General features: G+C 40.7%; 1 protein-coding gene across 5 annotated transcripts in view; it reads left to right on the forward strand.

Moving 5' to 3' along the window:
• ZNF521 (zinc finger protein 521) overlaps window positions 1-21133 on the forward strand; it is a 272111-nt gene that overhangs the window by 221822 nt on the left and 29156 nt on the right. For all 5 annotated transcript variants that reach the window (XM_036098162.2, XM_036098156.2, XM_036098159.2 and 2 more), the window contains one exon: window positions 20996-21127. In XM_036098162.2, the coding sequence (XP_035954055.1) occupies window positions 20996-21127 (132 nt within the window). The remainder of the gene's footprint in view (window positions 1-20995; window positions 21128-21133) is intronic.

Raw genomic sequence — 21133 nt, forward strand, 5'->3', positions numbered from 1 at the left:
TCCTACATGACTTAAGAGGCAGTACTTTTGAGAATTCCAGACTTTAGATTCCCAGTTATTCATGTAGCAAATGGATACTTTCACTGTCCGTTCTACTCTCTTCCATTGGCCTACCAAGGGCTTTGAGTTCAGCCTTTCTGTATCAGTAGAACGCCATTAGAAAATAGCAAAGTCATCAAAGAGAATAATGTTCAGGAGAAAAATGAAACAAGCCTTTAAAAAATGTTTTCAGCAAAGAAAAGAGTAGTATGGTGCACATACATTTTCTGAAGCCATAGCTAACGCTTTTTATGGAAACTTCTATGCCATCACTGAGGTATTTCCGAAGAACCGGAGTACTTAAAATTAATTGTATTAATCATGAAGACTACATTTATCCTCAGCTTCTATAGTGTGTTAAGGATAGAGATGTTTACCCAAGAAGAAAGCTAACATGGCATTCTTCTGCGCGGATGTAATTTTCACTTGACAGAGTGTGTATTCGTATGGTAGGTGTTTGCTTTTCATTTATCCACTTAGAGTCTTTCATCCTTTTGGAAATGTATTGATTTATTTTGTGAAATGCAGAGAGAAGAGAAAGGAAAAGCCTGTGATTTGTGACAAGTATACCTCCTGAGCAAAGTATTTATCTTACCCACCTTTCTGTTCTCTCCATCATTACCCCATTTTTTTTTCATTGAGATGTACTTGACATATAAATATTATATTAGTTTCAGGTATACAACACAATGATTCCATATTTGTATATATTGCAAGATAATTATCTGTTATCAATTAGTCTTTGTATGTTGTCAAACACAGATGTCTAAGACCTCATTAACCTCACAATTTCTCGAGAAATTATAATCACTGTAATTATAAAATATATAGGACTCCCAATTTCACTTTTCGTGAAATGCACTTTGATCTCTCCTATCAAAAATGCAAAGAGGGAGGAAATGTGTGATCTCTCAGTATAAAAATGACATCCTCTTTCCTAACAGGATTGCAAGCATTGGAAAGCAGGCGGGAAAGGTTTGCACTGTGGATATCCATATCCCATCTTGCCAAAGGATAAATAAAGGGCATTCATTCATCAGCTTTCAAGCTGCCACCCTCTTTTCTTTTCCCCCAACCCCCACCTCTCCCTGAAATTGGGAGGAGGGAGGTTCTGATTATTTTTGCCTATTTCTAGCAGAGCTAGGCATGAACAATTAAATTTAGGGCTTCCCTGTGGTCTGTGAATAACAGTGCACGGTGCTAACCATCAGGGCACAAAGGCAGACAACAAAAAAAAGGCTTTTTTATTTTTTGTTTACCCTTCAGGACACTGTTTACCTTATCACTGAAGGGGAAGTTATCATGTCATCCCTTTTGGAAATTGTACTCGGTTTATTCTCTAGCTTCGAGTCTGAGACTGTCCAGTGATCAAGTGGGTATGTCAGCCCGGGGCTAGGGGATTTCTATAAGGCCCTGCTCTCCCCCCACCTGCCAGACCCCCACAGATGTGTCTGTGTGTGTCTGTCCCTCTGCTGCCTGTCTGTCTCCCCATCGCAGGCTTTGCTCGGTCTCTTGAGTACGCTCTCACTTCCTCTTTCTCCCTACGCCGTCTCATTCCTTTTTCCTTGATTTTTCTGTCAAGGCTTTTTCTTTTTCTCCCTTTCAACCGGAATGATTTTTCCCCTTTTCTCCCTCTCTCTAAATTTACTTCACAGCAGATTGTCTTGTAGTAAATCACTAAAAACCCAAATAGCACTAAAGCATTCTGATACAACATTAGCATTTGCTTAACAAGCACAAGATAAACATTAAACAAAGAACTGCATTTCTTTATTAGAGGCTGCAAGATACATAATCCATGAGCACAAGAAACATGGGACCCAGTGGATATGCAGATGTGTGTTATTTCATTGGCGCTGGGCGGCCTTGTTAGAAAAGGTTTTCATCTGAAGGCTTGGGGGTGGATGGTTGACTGTCCCTGGTGGGGCTGTAACTAGATACAGAGACTGTTGCAAGCTAGACTGGGCTCCCTGGTGGACGTGCTGATTGGACAGCCTGAGGAAAACTTGGGAAGCATCGGGAAGTGAACTCAATCACCTTGGGGATGATAGGGTAGAACCAGATGAAGGCATTTGACTTCCTTTTGTAACTCCCACTAAGGACAGATTGCCAGGGCGATCCAGCCTCCATAACTGCAAATCAGGCCCTTTCCCCTATGCCGATTTCATTAGAATGGCCAGCATGGTGCAAAGAGGAAAAAAAAAAAAAAGGTTAGACACAGTAATTTTACAGGCAGGCGGGTACAAAAAAAATCTGCATAATTAAGCAGTCAAGGCTGCTAATAGGGGAGTTTATATGCTCTGGGACCAGGCAAGGGCAGCACATATGGATATAGCGCTGGATATTAAATCTACGGCATGCAGACTTACTTCAGGGCCCTCAGAGAAAAGGCTAATTATAGAGAGAGGAATTGTGTTTACTGGTCTGTCTTGGGCAAAGATGGGGAAAGAAGTACAACCAAGTTTTGCAGTTAGACATGAACAGGCTGTTAATAGAGATATCAAAATATGTGCTTGCGGTTGTTTCCTACCTAATCAACACAAAATTATAGATTCTGTGGCCACTGCCCCCACCCCATATTACCTGCTATAGACAAAACACTTGGAGTTAAGTTTCGTACGCTAAGTATATGCATAATGTCAAGCTGCAGAGGATAGGAGTGTGTTTATTATTAAACTGCCACAATTTAATCTCCGCTGTGCTCTATATCATCAATAAATTCTATTTAGCAGTTGAGCTTAGCCCTGTTTAAAAACATCAGCGCTTCTGGGCATGAGCTCAAAGTCAGCACTTAACCAGGAACGGGGAGCCTGAGTGGAAGTTGGAGCGGGCAGGGGTAAACCTTTAGAGAAAGGGTGTGTTTCTGGAAGGGGCTCTGCTGGGGTGGGCGTTAACGTTTTATAATGTAGATCAAAGGTAAAGAGAAAACCCAAGGCCTCTTTGTCACAGGCCCCTAACGACTGCCTCATGTATGAGCAGAGATGGTTTCTTCAAATTACTAAAGAGATTCATTTCCTATTTGTATGTATGTACGCACACACGTAGACATGCACGCACTTACTTATTTAATTCCATACAAAGAACTGTTTCCGAAGAGGACAGGAGAGTGGGCCGTTTGCCCTGGGCTGGATGTGTCAACGCAGGCCTTGCTGTTTCGGGGTACCAGATCCTCCTGCAGATTTTGTTTGCAGAGAAGCAGTCTGGACCCTTTGTCCTTCAGGGAGGCTTCCCATAGCAGCAGCCCTTGCCTAACACAGATTTGTGGCTGGGGGGCTCTGGCCATCCGTGGGCCTTTTGTGCATTCCATTGCTTCCCCCCAACTAGGAGGGCCAGAGAAGAATCCCACTGCCTCGTCTCAAGATGCACTAAAACCTCGGGCTTAGGAAAGTAAACAGCATCTGATCAGCCAGATATTGGGTCAGGCTCGCCTGACATCTGTGCTCCTCGCAGAGGTGGGGAATTCATTGCTAATGAGAAGACCAAGCCTGTGCCTGGGAAAGCGGGAGTCGGAAAGGCTCATGGATGGGGAGGTTAGCCCCTTAAGTCAAGGGAAAGCATCACGTTGGCACCCAGGGTGCTGTGCACCTGCTTCTTGTCCACTCATTGTTCACCAGCTGACCAGGGGTGTCCCTTTTCCTGAGCACAGTTGGTCAGATCTTACGCCACTTGGGTAGGAGGGCAAAAGTCTTGAGGGGCTAGTGTAGGGCCCATGCCCAGTGCAGATATTTCACCCTCAAGTTTTGAAATCTGTTTTCTCTAGAAGCTGTTAATTCAGTTTTTAAAATCAGACTAGTCCTCAGAATTTTTTTAAACTCAGTGACTTCTGATATATTCTGATTTCTAGACGTTACAGTGAGGTAGCATCCTAAAGAAAGAAAACTGGAATTGCCCACAGATTCGTAGGGACAGGGTGTGCAATGCAGTAGCATTGAAAGTACTTGTTATGATCATTCTTTTTATTCCATTCTTTCTGCTGGAAACGTAAAAATGTAAAAGAAAAAAAAAACGTGTAGGGAGGACGCAGCAGAGGTCCATACCTGGAAAACGGTAGCAGCCTTAGAATGTAGAGGGCAGCGCCTCACCGTCATTTTTCTGCTTGTCAAGAGAAAATGAAGTTGACCAGAACACTAGCAGGCAATAAGTAGACCCCGCTAGAAAAGGGGAAAACATTATTATGTTTTAGATAGAAATAAGTATAGAGGAGAGGGCTCAACACACAACTGTTTCTATTTTGTAACTTTGGGGCTGATCAAAAGTAGGAAAGTTAGGCAAGAGGCATGTCACTGGCTGAGGACTGGTGGGAATTTGAAAAGATCTCTTTTGCTATGTGCTGAATTGTTTGGGGATACAAAGAAGAGCCAGCCATCTACTCCTACCCAGGCCAGAGGTGGACTCAAAAGTCCCTCACAGCACAATGGTTTCCCATAGCTGGTTCCCTCCTCCCTCCCTCAGTCTCTCCCTTCCTTTCTTGTCTCCTTCCTTCCATTCATCATTCTCACAACAAGGAGAAAAGAGTTGTCTTGAGAAGAAACCTAGTAAGTGATAAGGAGGATAATCAAGAAGGAATTATTTTGTAGGGGAAATAAGGTATGTCTTTACGCTATGGGGGAGAATGTGGTAAATGTCCTAAGAATCTTATAAAGTAGGGTAGGAATTTATAGGAGAAATGAATTCTGAGGGAAAGAGGAAAAGACTTGGCTAGGGATTAAGGCCTGAGGAACAGCAAATGGTGTGACAGTTTTTTCCACATAAGCTGTGCTGTTCTTCCTCATTTGGGAACTAATTTTCTGTCATCCCAACAAATATGCTGATAGATTTTCTAAATCATTACTCTCCCCCCGCACCCCCACCACATATAACATGCACAGTTTGGTTGAGGAGAAGAAGACGAGAAGGATGAAGGAGAAAAACAATAGCCAGTATTGTTATGGCAATGCCTCAAGAGGAAGAGGTTTTCAAAAGTGGAGAATTTAAGAGCATTAACATCTTCTGGGTATTGTTTTAAAGTTTATCATTACCATATGCTGAGATTTTAACGTGTCTGGGTTACATTAAAAAACTTAACAAAAGTTCTCTGCTGGATCTGCCCAAAGAATCCCACATGTCTAGGAACCTGACCAAGGCTACCCATGCTCTTGACAGCCCTTGCTAATGTCCAGGAGCAGGGAAGGCTGGGAAGACAAGCCCCATGGTTCCGAAGGCCGTGCCTACTTTCCCAGTCCCACCAACAGCCCTCTGCTGAGCCTTCTCAGTGTCTCTGCCCCTGTCTACCTCTCAAGTCCTACAAGACGCAGAACTGCTCTGGGGCAGCTAATAGAACTGGCCAGAGAGGAGAAAGCAACCTCCACGGAGTTCTGACATCCCCTCGCTCTTCTGTCTAAACACACTGAAACTGGCACTCCTCTCTGCCCCACACCCTCTTGCTTCTTCTTCATCTTCCCTCTCCCTTTTTCCTCTGTGGAGAGGGGAGGAGAAATACAGGGGAACAAAAGCAATCAACAAAGTCTAAAGAGTTAAAACACTTGATATAAAATATTTCAACAAATGGAGCAACCATTTTGATGCCGAGTAACAGAAATAATAACTGATACTTGCAGAGTAATTACTATAGGCCAGGCGTTGGGCTAGATACTCCATAAAGAGGATCCCAGTTGTCCCCCCCACACACACACACAGCCTCATGGGGTAGGGACTTGGTGGCCCCTTTGGACCCATGGGCAAAGGCAAGATGAAACAACGTAGGTGAGATTAAACAGCTTGTCAGGGGCAGGGCTGGGCAGCTCACTCCCTAGCGAGGGATTCCAAAGCTTGAGTTTCTAAAATCCCTCCACCATGGGACATGGGAAGAGAGGCTTTGCAGACAATGTCTGCGGTGACTTTTATAAAGACGACCTCTTCTACCCGCGGCAGCGGACGTCAGTGGAAGCCCCTGGTAGAGGTCTGCATTGGCTGGTATGCCGGGCCTACCAAGTCCGGATTACAAACCGGACTCAGTAGGAGCGAGCCGCCTACTATCAGAGCTCAAAACCTATTTTACAAAAAGGTGTCTGTTTTCTAGAAATGAAACAGGATTTAGTGGCTGACCATCCCGTCTCTGAGTATTCGTCGGAAATTAATATTTATAATCACATGCAAAGAGGCTCGATTGTGTTTGTGACCTGCTTTCTTACGTATTTGGGGTGGGTAGAGATGAAAGCGGAGAACTCACAGCCCATATGCATTTACTGCCAGAGTGGAACTTCAGAATCGTACCAGGGGACCTTTTGGTAATGTTTGTAATGTGCTGCCATTGTGATTTAGGAGAGAAAAATGCTACTGCTGGGCTTTATTTTCAACAGATTTTTTTTTAAACATCAATTAATGCAATCAAATGTAGTACAGGGAAATCTAACTTTTTATTTACATTTCTGGGGGCCAGGGAGGGTTTGTTTGTTTTTGTTAGCTCCAATCATTTGAGCTGCACAGTATACGGTTTTCTTGGTATTTTCCAAATCAACTCAGTAAGTTATATTTAACGGTCTATGTGAAAATCTCCACATGAGGAAGAGAAAACAGCTTTTGTAACTGGTACTATTTGTTGAGAAACAAATGACTCTGCCTTGCTTCACACAGTTTGAAAATAATGACTTTTTTTTTTTTTGGTTTTTCAACAACAGATTTACTTAATAAAATGAATCATATCGGGTTTCTAACCCATACCAGCAAAATTGAAATATGTTATTTCTTCAAGAATTCATCAGGTTTTTGAATGCCAAGTTTTGAACTCAATCTTGATGAATTTGAAAATAACCTAAAAGGAAAACAGCATCATATGTTTGGCCTCAAACCTGAAAAGGGCACTAAGATAAGCCAGTAAGATAATCAGAAAGGTCTCTGCTGAAGGTACATTTTTCTAATTTTTCTCCCTATTGTGATTCATTGTCTTAACTAAACACATATTATCAGCACAAGCTACTGGACGTGCCTTCCTAAGCATAGGGACCTAGTAAACTAATTATCATAGATGATTTAACTAAAAACTTGGTTACACGTTGAAATTTAATTATTTTTCTTCCCCATAATCTGGACCCTAGACTCAGATTGGAGCCCACTCCTCGCAGTAACTACCCATGTGACTTTGAGCAAACTAGTTAGGCTCTTCTTAGGATTTGGGTTACCTAGACCAATCCATTTATAAGCAGTATGTATACCCCCACAGCACACATTTTGAAAATGACAAAATGCTATTTAAATATATGGAGGTGACTTATAATCATCCTCAGGTAGAAGTAATGAGAGGAAAATGTACCATCATAATAGACTTAGCATTGATAAGAGCCTCTTTCTTAAGGGACTCTCAGAAGGGGGTGGGGACAGAGTTGGCATTGTGTAGACACTCCATTGTGTAGACACTTCTTGTGCTTGGAAGTCATGTTGGCCTGAACATAAAGTATGATCTTTTGTAGTAGATGAGGTAATATGTAGACCTAATCGGGTGAGTTAAGGCCACAGTGACTACTTTGATTTGGAATTTCCCTGCTGTTATCACTTTAACACAAAATTTCTAATGTTCGTTTCAAAAGACAGATGCCCAGACTCGAGGTCCCCTGGGTATCACTCAATTGTATCATTCTTGTTTCTCAGGTTGTGCCCTTTTGAGGGGGTGTCCACCTATATTGTGGGTGCCAATGGGTAGAATAAGGAGGCTCAGAATGACCTAGTCAGGTCAAGATGCCCATTGATCATGTGCTTGCACATAAGGGTATTGTGACAGTCCTAGGTATGTCTAATTCTCTGAAATTTTATTTTATTTTTATTTCTTTGAAGTAGCTGGACCAATATTTAATTAAGGAAACTTCTCTTCCCATTCCAAGGAATACAATTTATTCTGTTACTGGGCATTCTTCTCACATAAGTATCTTTGCATGGTCAGTTATTGTGACTGGTTGAAAATATGCTAAAAATATTTACTGCCCTTTATTCCTTTTTGCACATTCATACAATGCTAATCTGTATTTTCTCACTCTTGGTTTAATTTCTGAACTGTCTTTCCTCCAATATTCAGAAAAGGAGAAGTTTCGCTGCTGGTTCATGTCAGACTGTTTGCCTCCTGTCTCATCCAACAGTGACCATCCTACAGTATTATACAAAGTATTTACTTTTCTTGAGATTGTCAGATGTAAAAAGTCTCATGCTAATCTCTGTCTTTAAGAAACTAAACATTGCTTCTGCTTTTCCAAAGCAAAGGAGGAGTAGAAGGCCAAGACATCACCATAGATCACCTTTTATCCTGAACTTTTATATTTTTCTTTACTAAGAATGAAATTGGTAAGTGAGCTAAATATGACTTATTTTCAGAAAGGACATATATGTTATAGTAGAGTATCAGATTTCTACTTAAATTGTTCAAGACAGCATTGGAATTCTATGCTGATTGCATCACATCACGCAGGGGCCAAGCAGACCTTTTAAATATATAAAATGTTTAAAGCCATTGATAGATATTTTAGTGATTTTTTTCAATAGATTTCCTTTTGGGTCAGAAAATTATCAGCCTTTCTTTATATTGACACAGTATACAATATTTAAATTTTTAGAACAGATCTTGAATCAGCTGGTTCAGGTTTTAGAAAAATTGTCATAAAGATAGGGGATTAAAAATTTATTGTGCCCAAAGCATCTTTATGATTTGGCATTATAGTCTTAGAAATATTTAATAGCTTTGCAGAAGGTAATATAAGGAATTGCTATCTAAGAAAGAGCAATCCTGAATTATCATGTCTCATTCTTCATTTAACAGATAACACTTATTAACTAATGCATGGTTTTTGTTAAGCCCATTTCATAGTCTTTAGCTTTGGTTTTTGACCTAACAAAACACCTAGGAATCTGTACTTCTTCACTATACTTCCTAGCTAAATAGAAATAAGACAGAAATCTTTGTTACAACATAAATCTTTTGGCCTTCCTTCCTCCCTCCCTCCTTCCCTCCCTACCAACCTCCCTCCCTTCCTTCCTCCCTTCCTTTCTTCCTTCCTTCCTTCCTTCCTCCCTCCCTCCCTCCCTCCCTCCCTTTCTTCCTTCCTTCCTTCCTTCCTTCCTTCCTTCCTTCCTTCCTCCCTCCCTCCCTCCCTTCCTTCCTCCCTCCCTCCCTTTCTTCCTTCCTTCCTCCCTCCCTCCCTCCCTCCCTCCCTTCCTCCCTCCCTTCCTTCCTTCCTTCCTTCCTTCCGCTCTCTGCCTCTCCCTCTCTTTCTTCTCTTTTCCCATCTCAACAAATAATCTCTCACTTATGTTGCTCTTGACTGACAGGAAACAGAAGGAAATAGAGATGAGTATGATTCATTGGTATGCCAGTAACATCTTGGCTTCAGCATATAGTGCCTAGATGTGCTAGTGTATCCAGAATGATGCCCAAGAGAGAAAAGTAGGTTAGGAACATATTGAGCTAACCTATTTTCCATACATAACTGGCATTACCTTTTTAGTAAGCCACACACTTAGGAATATGCATGCAGTTCCAGTTTCTTCCCAAATACTCAGTTTAGGACCATTTCAGGGAATGATACAGGAACTTAAAGAAGTATAATTAGCTATATGGGCAAAACAGAATGAAGAAATCAGTCTGTTTCTGAATAATTATAATTCCATAAAGGAAAGCTCAAGCCCAGTCTCTACAGGGTTTCAGGAGACAGTTTTACCAAATCAGTAGGTTATTGGCCATTGAGAGAAAACATCAACATTCAGCCATGGTTGCCTTCTGCGTCATGGGTTGTATAATCACTAGGGTTTCTTTCACGTTGACAGCTCAGACCAAAGCACTTTACCAAGAATGGTGTTCCTAGCTGCTCTGCAGAATCTAGAGATAAAGGGAGTTTAACTTTCTATAACCAACAGGGGCTGTACATTAGTCAAGGCTTCGCTTCTCTTTGCTTCTGAAGGGAGAGGAGCACTCTCAACAAGGGCAAGAGAGACTTTAACAATAGTCAGTTGAGGAGTAGGGGATAAAGATAAAGTGGACTGGAATAAGTTCAGGCTTTGTCTTGTCCAGGAGCAAAGGGGTGCCCAGGAGGCATGGAAATAGAAAGAACTCATTGCACATTACTAAGAGATCTAGAAAGACAGTAACTTACTTAGCTTAACTAACAACTTAAATCATTGTACTTAAGAGGGAGGAAACTTCTTTTAAGTGAGGGTTTGGTGGGACGGTGTGGTGTTGGCTTTGAGAACACTGAATTCTGGCACTGACCATGACCAAATGCTTTGCCATCATGAGTGTGTCAGTTACTATATCTAGTCTCAATTTTCTCATCTTTTAAACAAGTCTGTTGCTAATTAGATCGTCTCCATGGCCACTTCTAACCTTTATCTAACATCCCAGCATTTAGCCAATTATATAACATTTACCCTTTCATTTTTTCCCCTACGCATTCCTAGTTTATTGCTTCTTCATTTTACATAAAAAAGCACAATGTTCTGCGATCTTTGAAAATATCTGGGCCAACCAATACAGTTTAGGGAGGTACTTATTAGAATATTTCTTGGTAAAGGGATAACGCCAAATCATGGTCAGCCAACTCTCTCAGGCCCTCACAATCATGTTTCCCATATCACTTTTCAGATTTCTCTGAGCCTTGGGAGCGTTATTTGCTTTTGGAGGGACGTTAATCACCTTATAGTAGTTTTATGCCATCCTCTATTTTTCTTTAAGCATAAAAGCTTTATCTATAATAGAGTGCGGAAGAAGCGAGTGTCTGTAGGTTCACACACTGTATGTTTATTTTTCTTTTAAGTGTGTTGTTGCAGCTCTCTCCTTTGCTAATATATTTTGACACCTTATAGTTGTAACCTGCTGTTCTCTTTAATTGCTTATTGTTATTAATTATATAGTGGTAACGTAGTTGGCTGCTTGAGCCACTTGGCTGTAAAGAAATTCATTTATCATTATTGCCGTTGGAGCTACAGAAAAGTGCCAGCATTCTATCCAGAGATGAATGTTTTTGCGTTCACATCCAGTAAAATTTTGAACATGGGTCAAATCCTTAAGTGTTTTCTTTCTGCTGCTACTCTTCCCTTCTGCTAGTCTGTGTGCGGAATACCTTCATTTTCTCTTATCTTTTATTTTCAGTCCTTGATTTGCTGCCCTTTCAGTGAAGTTTATATGTTATGCTCAGCACTCCATTTAGTGCCCTGTCCAAACAGTCCCCTTCATTTCCTCCTCATCTAGCTAACTGTAAATTTTCCTTCCTAGGATTTCTTTTATAATGCGAGCAATGTTCTTGCCTTCACAACTTTGTTACAAGCACATTTTATTTTAAATCATGAATGCTGATTGGACATTTTCTTAAGCCTCACCTTTCAATGAAAGTGGTCGTTATGCCTTTAAGGGTAACTCTAGACCCCTTCTATGCACATGATAAATAATCAGATGTATTTAGAGTCCCAAATGGAGAAACTGCCAGTGCAATGAATGAATGGATGGATGGATGAATGAATGAATGATGCACACATGCAACCGTGGGGATGCATATTTGCGCACACCCGGCTACGTTCTGATATCTGTAGTTTGTCTAAATCTGGGCTTAATTTAGAATTCATGACCCCACAGCTGCATGTGCCACGGAACAGCCAGGCCAGAGAGCTCCTCTGCCTTCTGGCAGCATGACATTAAATTCACACTAGTTAAGCCAACTTAAATTGAGCCTCCTTGAACCTTCCTAAATAAAACTAGTGGCCTTAATTACAATCAGGCAATTTAAAGGTTATGGAGCTCTAACTAGTACTGCAGTATATCACTTTAATAATGCACAGGAAAATTTCTCTAAGGGGTGGCATCGTTTGATTAGAAGAATTCAAGTTTCACAGCACATTTCCAATAAACTGTTTTTAGAAATCTTATTGCACTTATTGCGCCATTACCTTTTTTATTCTTCAAGGCCGAGTTTCTAAGGTCACACCAATAGAACAATAAAAATGTGAGTCATTTGCAAATAATGTGCAGTATTGTGATTTTTGCACTGCTGCTTAGGATTTTCGGCATACTGCCTGCCACCAAGTAGAAGGAGCAGGATAAGGTCCCTTGGAGATCTGAGATCCTTGCCCCTTTTATACCTTTGCACCCCACCCATTGCACCTTTAACTTGTGCTTCTGTGGTGAACCCTGATTCGAAACGCCACAGCTTAGATGACTTGGCAAAAAGTTGTCAATAACAGAAGTTTCCTAGAAAGATAATTAGCTTTGGAAATGCCTGGCTAGTTTCTTGTCTTGAACCTGTGGGCACTAAAAAACCCCATGATTGTTGAGATCCATAATATTTACAGAAGCTGGTGAACCTCATTCCATTTCTTTTGTTTGTTTTGTTTTGGTTTGGTTTTTATTTTGTTTTAAAATCATCAGCAATCGCAAGCCATGCTTTCTAGCAGAGATAAACAGCTTTTCAGCGTTTGGAGACTTTCTCCTTCAGATAACTAGTGGCTTTACGCCAAGAAGAAGAAGGTAAACAGAAGAAAAGGCTCTGACCCTTGCCATAAACCCGGCAACAGCAACACGAACACATACCTGATGAGAACTGTGTCCAGCGTGCGGCTCCCGTGGCGGACCCACCGCCGTGCTGAAGTAATATTGACTGTTGCACTGTCTCAGTCCTCCAAGATGTTTTCTTGATAGATTTAACTTTAAAGCAGGTTTCATTTAGTTTATGCTGCATGAGCTATCCTCTTTCGATTTTACCAATTTGTGGTTTGCTTTCATACAGTACTCGAAGGTAAATGTACCTCTATTCCCACCAGTGCCAGAAGTCCCAGATGCGAGGGCATTCACAGTAGGTATTTAACACCAAACAAGAGAAATTTTAAGCTAAGAGTGTAATCAACGCATACATTTGATTTAACCAATTAGTTAAAAGAATGGAGCTTTGTAATAGAAGAATACAGAACTATTAATAAAAATCATTTAAAAAAGTAACTATGGGGTCATGGATGTGTGATCCAGAGCCTTCTCTGTGACTTGGGGCAAATAAAAGGTAATTACCCTTCTTACACAGTGTTCTTCTTTTGTATTTCAGATATAAAATGCGTGATAACACTTTTCCTCTTGAAACAAGGGCTAAGTTTGGGCTCATCAGTTTCTTGCCAGAGATAAACTGGCAGATAAGACAGTTATAATTTGCTAATGTTTTATTTACCAGAGGATTTTTATCGTATTTCAGGAAATAATGAAGGCAAGGGTAAATAGGGTAAATTTGGTTAGTCCAAATGTGTCATCACATGGCGCTTAATGTACAAGGGAATGGAGCAAACGTTTAAAAAACTGATAGGGACGCCTCGGTGGCTCAGTTGGTTAAGTGTCTGCCTTCTGCTAAGGTCATGATCCCCAGGGTCCTGGGATCGAGCCCCGCATCGGGCTCCTTGCTCAGCGGGGAGCCTGCTTCTCCCTCTGCCTGCCGCTCCCCCTGCTTGTGCACTCTCTCTTTCTGACAAATAAATAAAATCTTAAAAAAAAAAAAAGAAGAAAACAATTGATAAATAATAAATATTGTTTTGGAGCTAGTCTCAGCATTTTGCTCTGATTGAAATTAGATGTCGGACTGGCTAAGTGTGTATTTCCCATAAATTCAATAAATATTTATTGCATCCCAACTATGAGCCCTGTCCTGTTTTAGGTACTTGGCATTCATCAGTGCAGCAAACAGACAAAAGTCCTTGCCCTCCTGAAACTTGCCTTGTGGCACAAATTGATGAATAACCCCAAACTCAGTGCCTGGCACTCCCTCATATTGAGATGTCCTGGGCTACCATCCACCACTCTTTAATAGGCAAGGCAAGAGCTGAAATGCATTACTGAATTGGAAACATGCTACTTCCAATCATATTGTATGTCTAATTTTATGCAAAAGGTAAGTAAATTTTTATACTGTCTTGTGTGCTCAGAAACTTGCTGTCAAGGCAGTGAACATTGCAGCACTAAAGATTAGGTGGTGAAAACTTTGTAAAAGAATAAAGGTTACTTTCATGTATTCAAGTGAGCAGAAAGAAGGGGAAAAATTGACCTCAAGTAAACTGGATCCCTTTTGGTGCAATACAGCAGCATATACTGAAGTTAAAGCTTTATACCACAAACTAATTTTTTTTAAAGCCTCTCTGTTTTCTACAGGAACAGATCGAAGGGATGTATTTCAGACTTAAGTTGGTCGCAGTCCTCGCTCCTAACCCTCTCCCCACCCTTGCCTTTTTCAGGGCTAACAGTATTTTTACTGAGAAACATATGCTTCTTTCTTGTTTTCTTAGTTAAGAACACTTTTTCTTGGGGAGAGGAGTGAATGGAGCTCAAAGTGATTTTATCAGTGCATTACCAAAACCTGATTTTTTTCTTAAATGAAAACACTTGAAGCCCAGCTTTTTAACTTTAAAGCTATTTGCTGGCACTGTATGTTTTCTCTGAGGCTTCAACTGTGGGCTCATGTTTCGATTAGGAAAGTAGAGAAGAAAAGGCTGACGACCTGGAGCTGCCAACACACTGGTCAGGTTTGAAACATGTCTTTTGTCCACATGCTCATCCTTAATTTCAGACGTGTGCCAAAATATCGCTGCTGAGTCCCCACAGGTGGAGGGAAGCCACTTTTTAGTGGGTTGTTTTATTATGTATTGTTTGAACAGTATTCCAGTGTTTTTTCCTACATGAGAATGTTCAAATAACTAATACCCATGACCGATAATAATAGCCAAGGAATTGGACAATACTGCATCTCAGAGCATCTAAAATCCCACTGCCTGCCTCTCCCATCCCGGCCCACCTGGACCTCCTGCTAGTTTCCAAGCTGCTGATGTTTATGGGGCTCCAGGCAGCCCCTGGGCTCTTTAAAATCTGCTGGGTACAATGCAGCCTACCCCAGTTGAATCATTTCCTGCTCCAGCCCTGCTGATAATGAGAAGTTCAAGACAGGAAATAACAGTGTCGGTATCAGTGGCTTTGCTTATAAAGTCCAAAAGCATTGTAGCCTTTAAGACCATGGGCCAAAACCAGGGAGTGACTGAGTTAAATGCAGCCTTGCACCTTGTAGGGCTCCTTGAAATAAAATTCTGGCTGAGACACACGGGATGTATATCAGTTTGCTTTTCTCGAGCTACCTGACTAAGGGTGGCAAGTGTGGCTAGTCAAAGTCGAGGCACCTGGTGCTCATTTCCTCCTGGTATCCCCAGTGCCCTTTCTCTCTTACAGTGCGTCTTACACTTGTATCTCGTATTCCTCTCTTGTGTGGCATAGCAATCCTGACGGTGGCACACATTCCCATACCTGCCAGTGAGAAAATCCAGTAAGAGCTAGTGTCAGTCTTCGTTTGCACGTTGCATTGTGCAGTGGAACAGAGCAGAGCTTTTTAACTAGGGTAAGGAAGGGTTCACGTAATATTCAGGGCTCTCAAATTCGGCCTGACTTTGGGGGCTTGATGACTAATCTGCTGGCAGACCTTGAGGCCTAAGTAATAGTCTCCATTGCCAAATTAGCACCTCTGCGTGTTTGTGTTGCGGGCGTGAAGTATGCACCGCATGGAACACAACAAATCATAGTGGCCTGAGCACTATGGACCTAGAGAGACGCAATGGCTGTGTGCATGGCAAATTACAGCACGGTCTGCCTATTTTTCTCCTCCTGGTTTCTAGGGTGAGCCAGTGTAGCCGAGGGGTGAGTTTTGTCATGTGTGGCTTTTCTTTGTTACTCCTCAGACCCCTAGCTTATAAATGTGTGCTTGGAAATTAACTCCGGAAGGAGGAGAAGCAGGGTAAAGGGTTGGGGGTTGGGAATTGGTTTAGGGCGTAATTTTCTTGGATTTAAAAATATATGTAAGGATATAGTGGTATATGCGTTCGAACTGGAAAAATTACAACTGCAGGGTATTTGATTCCTCTGTTTGGATTCCAAGGGCAGAGTGTACTCCCACTCAGATCAGAGCTTTTAAGTATGGCCCCTGCCACATGATGATACACCGAGAGGGGTTTGTAGCTTTGGACTTTAGCCTATAGATTTATGCAGTGGAAGAGGCTGGAGGACCCTTCTGGCCAGTCTCGAGGGGAAATAAGAGAAGGAATTCTACTTATAAACCATTACAAATTGGTCCTCTATAATGGCTGCAGTGTTGATAAGACGATATAAGGGGGCCCCCAGTGATTCCTGGGATAACAGCTGCATGTAAGTCAACCACTGAACATTTGCTTGTAGCTGCTCTAGATTTTTGTTTTTATTGAAGGAAAAGGAGTATAAACATGGGACACACAGTCTGGAGGCTGCTTAAAGTGTTTCTCTTGTTTAAAGCTTATATTGAAATGTCAGTGTCTTCTGTTATGCTTACAATTGCCATGTTGGAGCTTACAACTTGTGTTGTGCTTGAGCATCCAAATGGCAACTATTATTTTTTTCTGTTACAAAGCTGGCTGATTAATAGTTGTGTTGGTCCACGTTTTATAAATTGGAGAGATGGAAATGATCATTCCCCTTTGAACTGGCCTCCCATAAACAGATTTTGTTCTTATAGCACAAAGTTTTGGACATGATCATCACATTCCCTACGAAAGCATTGAGGTTGTATTGCAATTATGTATTCAGACTCTTTTCCTTTGCAACATTTAATAGCGGAGTAAATATTTACATTAGCATCAGTGTCTTCTATGTAGACTCGATTCCTGTTTACATTTATGTTCACACTTAAATGCAGATTAACAAGTGGAAGTAATTATTTGAGCTGAAATTTCTGTGCCTGGGAAATTATTTCTCAATTATATCCACACCATCTTTGGTCATGCTTTCAAGTGGTTGACCAGGATGGGAAGTCGGTGGCCTCCAACATGTTCTCAGTGGTGACAGCTTCACTCTTGCCCTTCCTGACCTTGGACCAACAGTGCTGGCCGCACACATGCTCCCCTCCACCAGCACACAACAAACAGGGGTTTTCTCTTTGTTCTGGAAAGATGCAGGTTTATAATGAAAGTTCCATATTCTTCTCATTCATTTGACTAAATTTACACTCTGTTTCTTTCTCCCTTTCCCTGTGCTAATCTCTGCTCTCACATGTACTTGGCTAGAATACTCTTCAGCCTAGTAGTGTCCAGAACTGGAGTTTTTCTGTCCTCCATATTATTGCCCATTTCCTGTGTAACCTTTTGGCCATCAGAATTTCAGTGTGGTAGTTAATAGGGTCTAGAGAGGGTAGTGCTTTTTAGTCTTTAACTTTCAAAGTCACCTACAAAGGCAAATTATACTCATTGTGGAAAATCTGAAGACTATAGATAAGCAAAAAGGGAAGAAAAATCTAGAAATTTCACCCATAGATCTCCTCTGTAACTCAATAAAAAAAATAGGGCTGCACTAGCCTATTATATCCTTAATGGAATATTGTAATGGTTATTAAATCAATTGACTCAGAATCTCTTTTTAATAAATGAGTCAGACTGTATTATCCAATTACTGTCAGCTGCTACCTTTCCGGAGAGCAGAAATGGTTACTTTGATTGAATTTTTAGGATTTTGGCACCTTTAGGAAGAAGGGAGATAAAAAGACAAGGTGCAGGTTGTGGCTCCGTTGGCAAAATCCTGAGCCTGAGGCTCGAGTTTGCCTGGAAGCAGAGGTGCTGGTACTCACCCCGTGAACATCAACTTTAAATTAAAGCCACAGTGCAACTTTAGTTCCTTACCCCCTCCTGCCAGATAGCAAGGAGAGAGAAGCTCAGTTTTGAAAGGAAACAGGGCTTACCTAAGGTAGATCCCCAAGTACTGAGGATTTTTTTAGGATTTCTTTGAAAATTAAGACCCTGTTCTTCGCCACACAATGTAAACAGAGAATGTACGGGAGCTGAGTTAAACAGAGACTCTGAGTAAGGATAAACTTTTGAAATTCTTATTATAAATACATTTTCTTAGTTTGCCATTACTCTCTCTGCCCTCTTCTTCGGTTAAAAAATACAAAATGAGTTCTGTTAACCAGTGGTAAAAATGTTCTGGGTCCTTCTGTCACTCTCACTCATTATCCATTCGACCCTGTGTAAATAAGCAAGTGTGAGCGTGGGGAAAATGAGTAGGGAAGTTAATAAAGGTGGGAGAAATGTGTAGATGTGTGCCCTGTCTAGCTTAGAGCACACTGGCTTTCGCTTATCTACCATTTGCTGTGTAGTAATTGAGATATATTTTCTATCTTACTCAAATAGCTAGGAAAAGTTACTTGTTGGAAAAGACCTCTAACATAGAAATGAACATAGAAATGAAAGGCAGGTAGGGGCGCCTGGGTGGCTCAGTTGGTTAAGCGACTGCCTTCGGCTCAGGTCATGATCCTGGAGTCCCGGGATCGAGTCCCACATCGGGCTCCCGGCTCGGCAGGAAGCCTGCTTCTCCCTTTCCCACTCCCCCTGCTTGTGTTCCCTCTCTCGCTGTCTCTCTCTCTGTCAAATAAATAAATAAAATCTTAAAAAAAAAAAAAAAAAAAAGAAATGAAAGGCAGGTAGAACTCCCAACATGTTTTTTTTTTTTTTCAATATTAAAATGTGCTGTTACACTATAAAAAGTTCTGAAAATGCCAGAAGCTATTGTTAACACTGCTATCACTTAGTGCCTTCACCAAGTATGGGATTCATGAAAACTAAGTCTGCACTAATAATGCATAAATGCTTTATGACTTTGTGTCACCTTCTTGTGAATTCACTTGACTAAATTTAGGTTATGTAATGTTTTGGGATAGAACTTCTCTGTTCTCAGGATAGGAAATAAATAAAAATTGATGACATTTTCTTTGTATTCATACACATATATATTTCTCCTATTAATTTTCCAAACAAAATACTCAGAGTCAAGAAACATAACATCATATTAAAGATCATTCTAACTTGCATAATTCACTTTGTGTTCGCAGAACAGTCAGTCATTATCCTCTAGAAAGCCAACCAGGCTTATATATGTTTCTTCACAAATATTGTAAGGTTAAGAATTCTGGAACAAATGTGTATATCTGCTCACACCCATTGGCCTCATCTTGGTTCTTGTGCCAAACACACGATTTAAAGATGAAAGTTGAACTCCTGGTTACCTTCTTATCACCAAAGTAAGGTATGCAGCATTGAGGAAATAGAAAACATTTAAATTTGGCAAGTTTTTCTCCTGATCAACTTACTGACCTAAGTCCCTACAATAAATTGTGTTCCTGATATTTCTTAATATCTAAAATTTGGAGAAATGTTGGTGACTTTAGGATTAAAAAAAGAGAGAGAGAGAAAGGAACAGATGAAAACCCCTTGATCTTATATAATCCCTAAAGCTTTTTGTATAACCCCTTGTCATGTCAGTATGCACAATTAAACTCCTTCTTACATAATTATAATCAAGGAATTTACTGTGCCACCCAAATACAGAGTAGGTTTTTATCTCTTGTGAAATGTAGACAGTACTGGGTGGCTTAATTAGTGCTTTGCTTCTCTTTTTACAAATTCCAATCCTCTGCTTCTAAAGACTCATACTTGTGTGAGAAGAAAGATTAGGAATACAAATAGAGTGATTTTACTCCTAGTTAGCTAATAATAATTCACTTTGTAATTGAGCCTTTGTGTTGCCAGTAATATCAGCTCGTGAAGGACTTACACGTGCGCGTTGTGTTGCATGGAAGGAGATACATTTGGAGGATAGACTTGTTGCCCCCATGGTGTGAATATGCCTTTCATTCCCTAGACCGAGAATATCTGACCCTCATGTTCCTTAATAACATTTTTAATCACTGCAAATAGGAGAAGATAAAAGTATAACTTGGTAACAAGCTAGGTTAAATTGCAGCCTCTCAGCCCTTCCTCTCTCTGAGAAGTCGTCTGGGAGTTGGTGTAGGGCAGAGCCTATTTGCTAAGATCGTGGACCCTGAGGCCAGGATGCCTGGAGTTCAGTTCTGGCTCCACCAAGTATTGCCCGTTTGACTCGGAAAAAAATCACTTAAACTCTCTGGGCCTCATTTTTCTCATCTATAAAATGGGACTGATTGTAGTTGTTAAATTAATTTCTATGTGTGGGCACTTAGAACAACAGTGTCTAAAACAGTTTAGAAAACACTAAAGAAATGTGAGGTTGTTCATTCTAGTGCTACTGGTTTTCATTTCTTATAATTGCAAGTTGAAATAAGTTGGAATAATCTTTAAATTGTAAATTGCAGGAAGGTTTTAATGAGGACAAAAGCAACATAAAAATAATGGCATCCAACAACAGAAACTCTTCACATTATGTAGCAATTATTATTACATCAAAATATTTTTCTATCATCTTGTCCCTAAGATATAAAGAAAAATCCAGGACTAGTCAAAAGTGAGGTTGGAGCTCGTAGAAGCTCCTTTGAAGAAAGGCAGTCTGGATTACCAGGTAAAATTAAAACTGTCTTACAAAGTAGAGGGAACACTGAACTGAGAAGATATGGGGAACTGGGAGTCCCAAGCAGAAAAAATAAAGCACTTATAGGATATGCTATAAGCATGAATAATATTTCAAAATTGCCTGAACATCTTGGGAATAGAAAAAGAAAGTTGTGGGAATACCACTAAAAACGTTATAATTAGAAATAGAAACTTGTAGAACCTTCTAAGTAAACCAGAGGAGAGGCCTGAGGAAGAAGCTGTCCATTTTTCTATGGGTCCGTTATTTTAGGACTTCAGAAACACACAGCCATAAAAACATGATAGTTTTGGAGACGCCTTAATAGTGACATCTAATTATACTGGAAAAGCTGAACAAAATGCATTACCCTAAGACAAACTCTGCCTTCTGATTATTTTTGGAGGTTAAATTCCAGAAATGTTTTAAATTGATATAAATTCATAGGTAATGTGAAATAGTAACCAAAACCCTTATACGCTACTATATATTTCTATTCGGTGACGGAAATCGTTTAATATGTGCCTTTAGAGTGAATTCACTCGTCTATTAAAGATGTGGGGGGTTTCAACTTTTCTGCTCATGTATTCTCCTTAACAGATGAAGGACTGAACCATGAATGCAAACTCTGCAGCCAGACCTTCGACTCCCCTGCCAAACTCCAGTGCCATCTGATCGAGCACAGCTTCGAAGGGATGGGAGGTACCTTCAAGTGCCCCGTCTGCTTCACAGGTAGGA

This window comes from Halichoerus grypus, chromosome 13 (assembly GCF_964656455.1).
Source record: "Halichoerus grypus chromosome 13, mHalGry1.hap1.1, whole genome shotgun sequence".
Lineage (NCBI taxonomy): Eukaryota > Metazoa > Chordata > Mammalia > Carnivora > Phocidae > Halichoerus > Halichoerus grypus.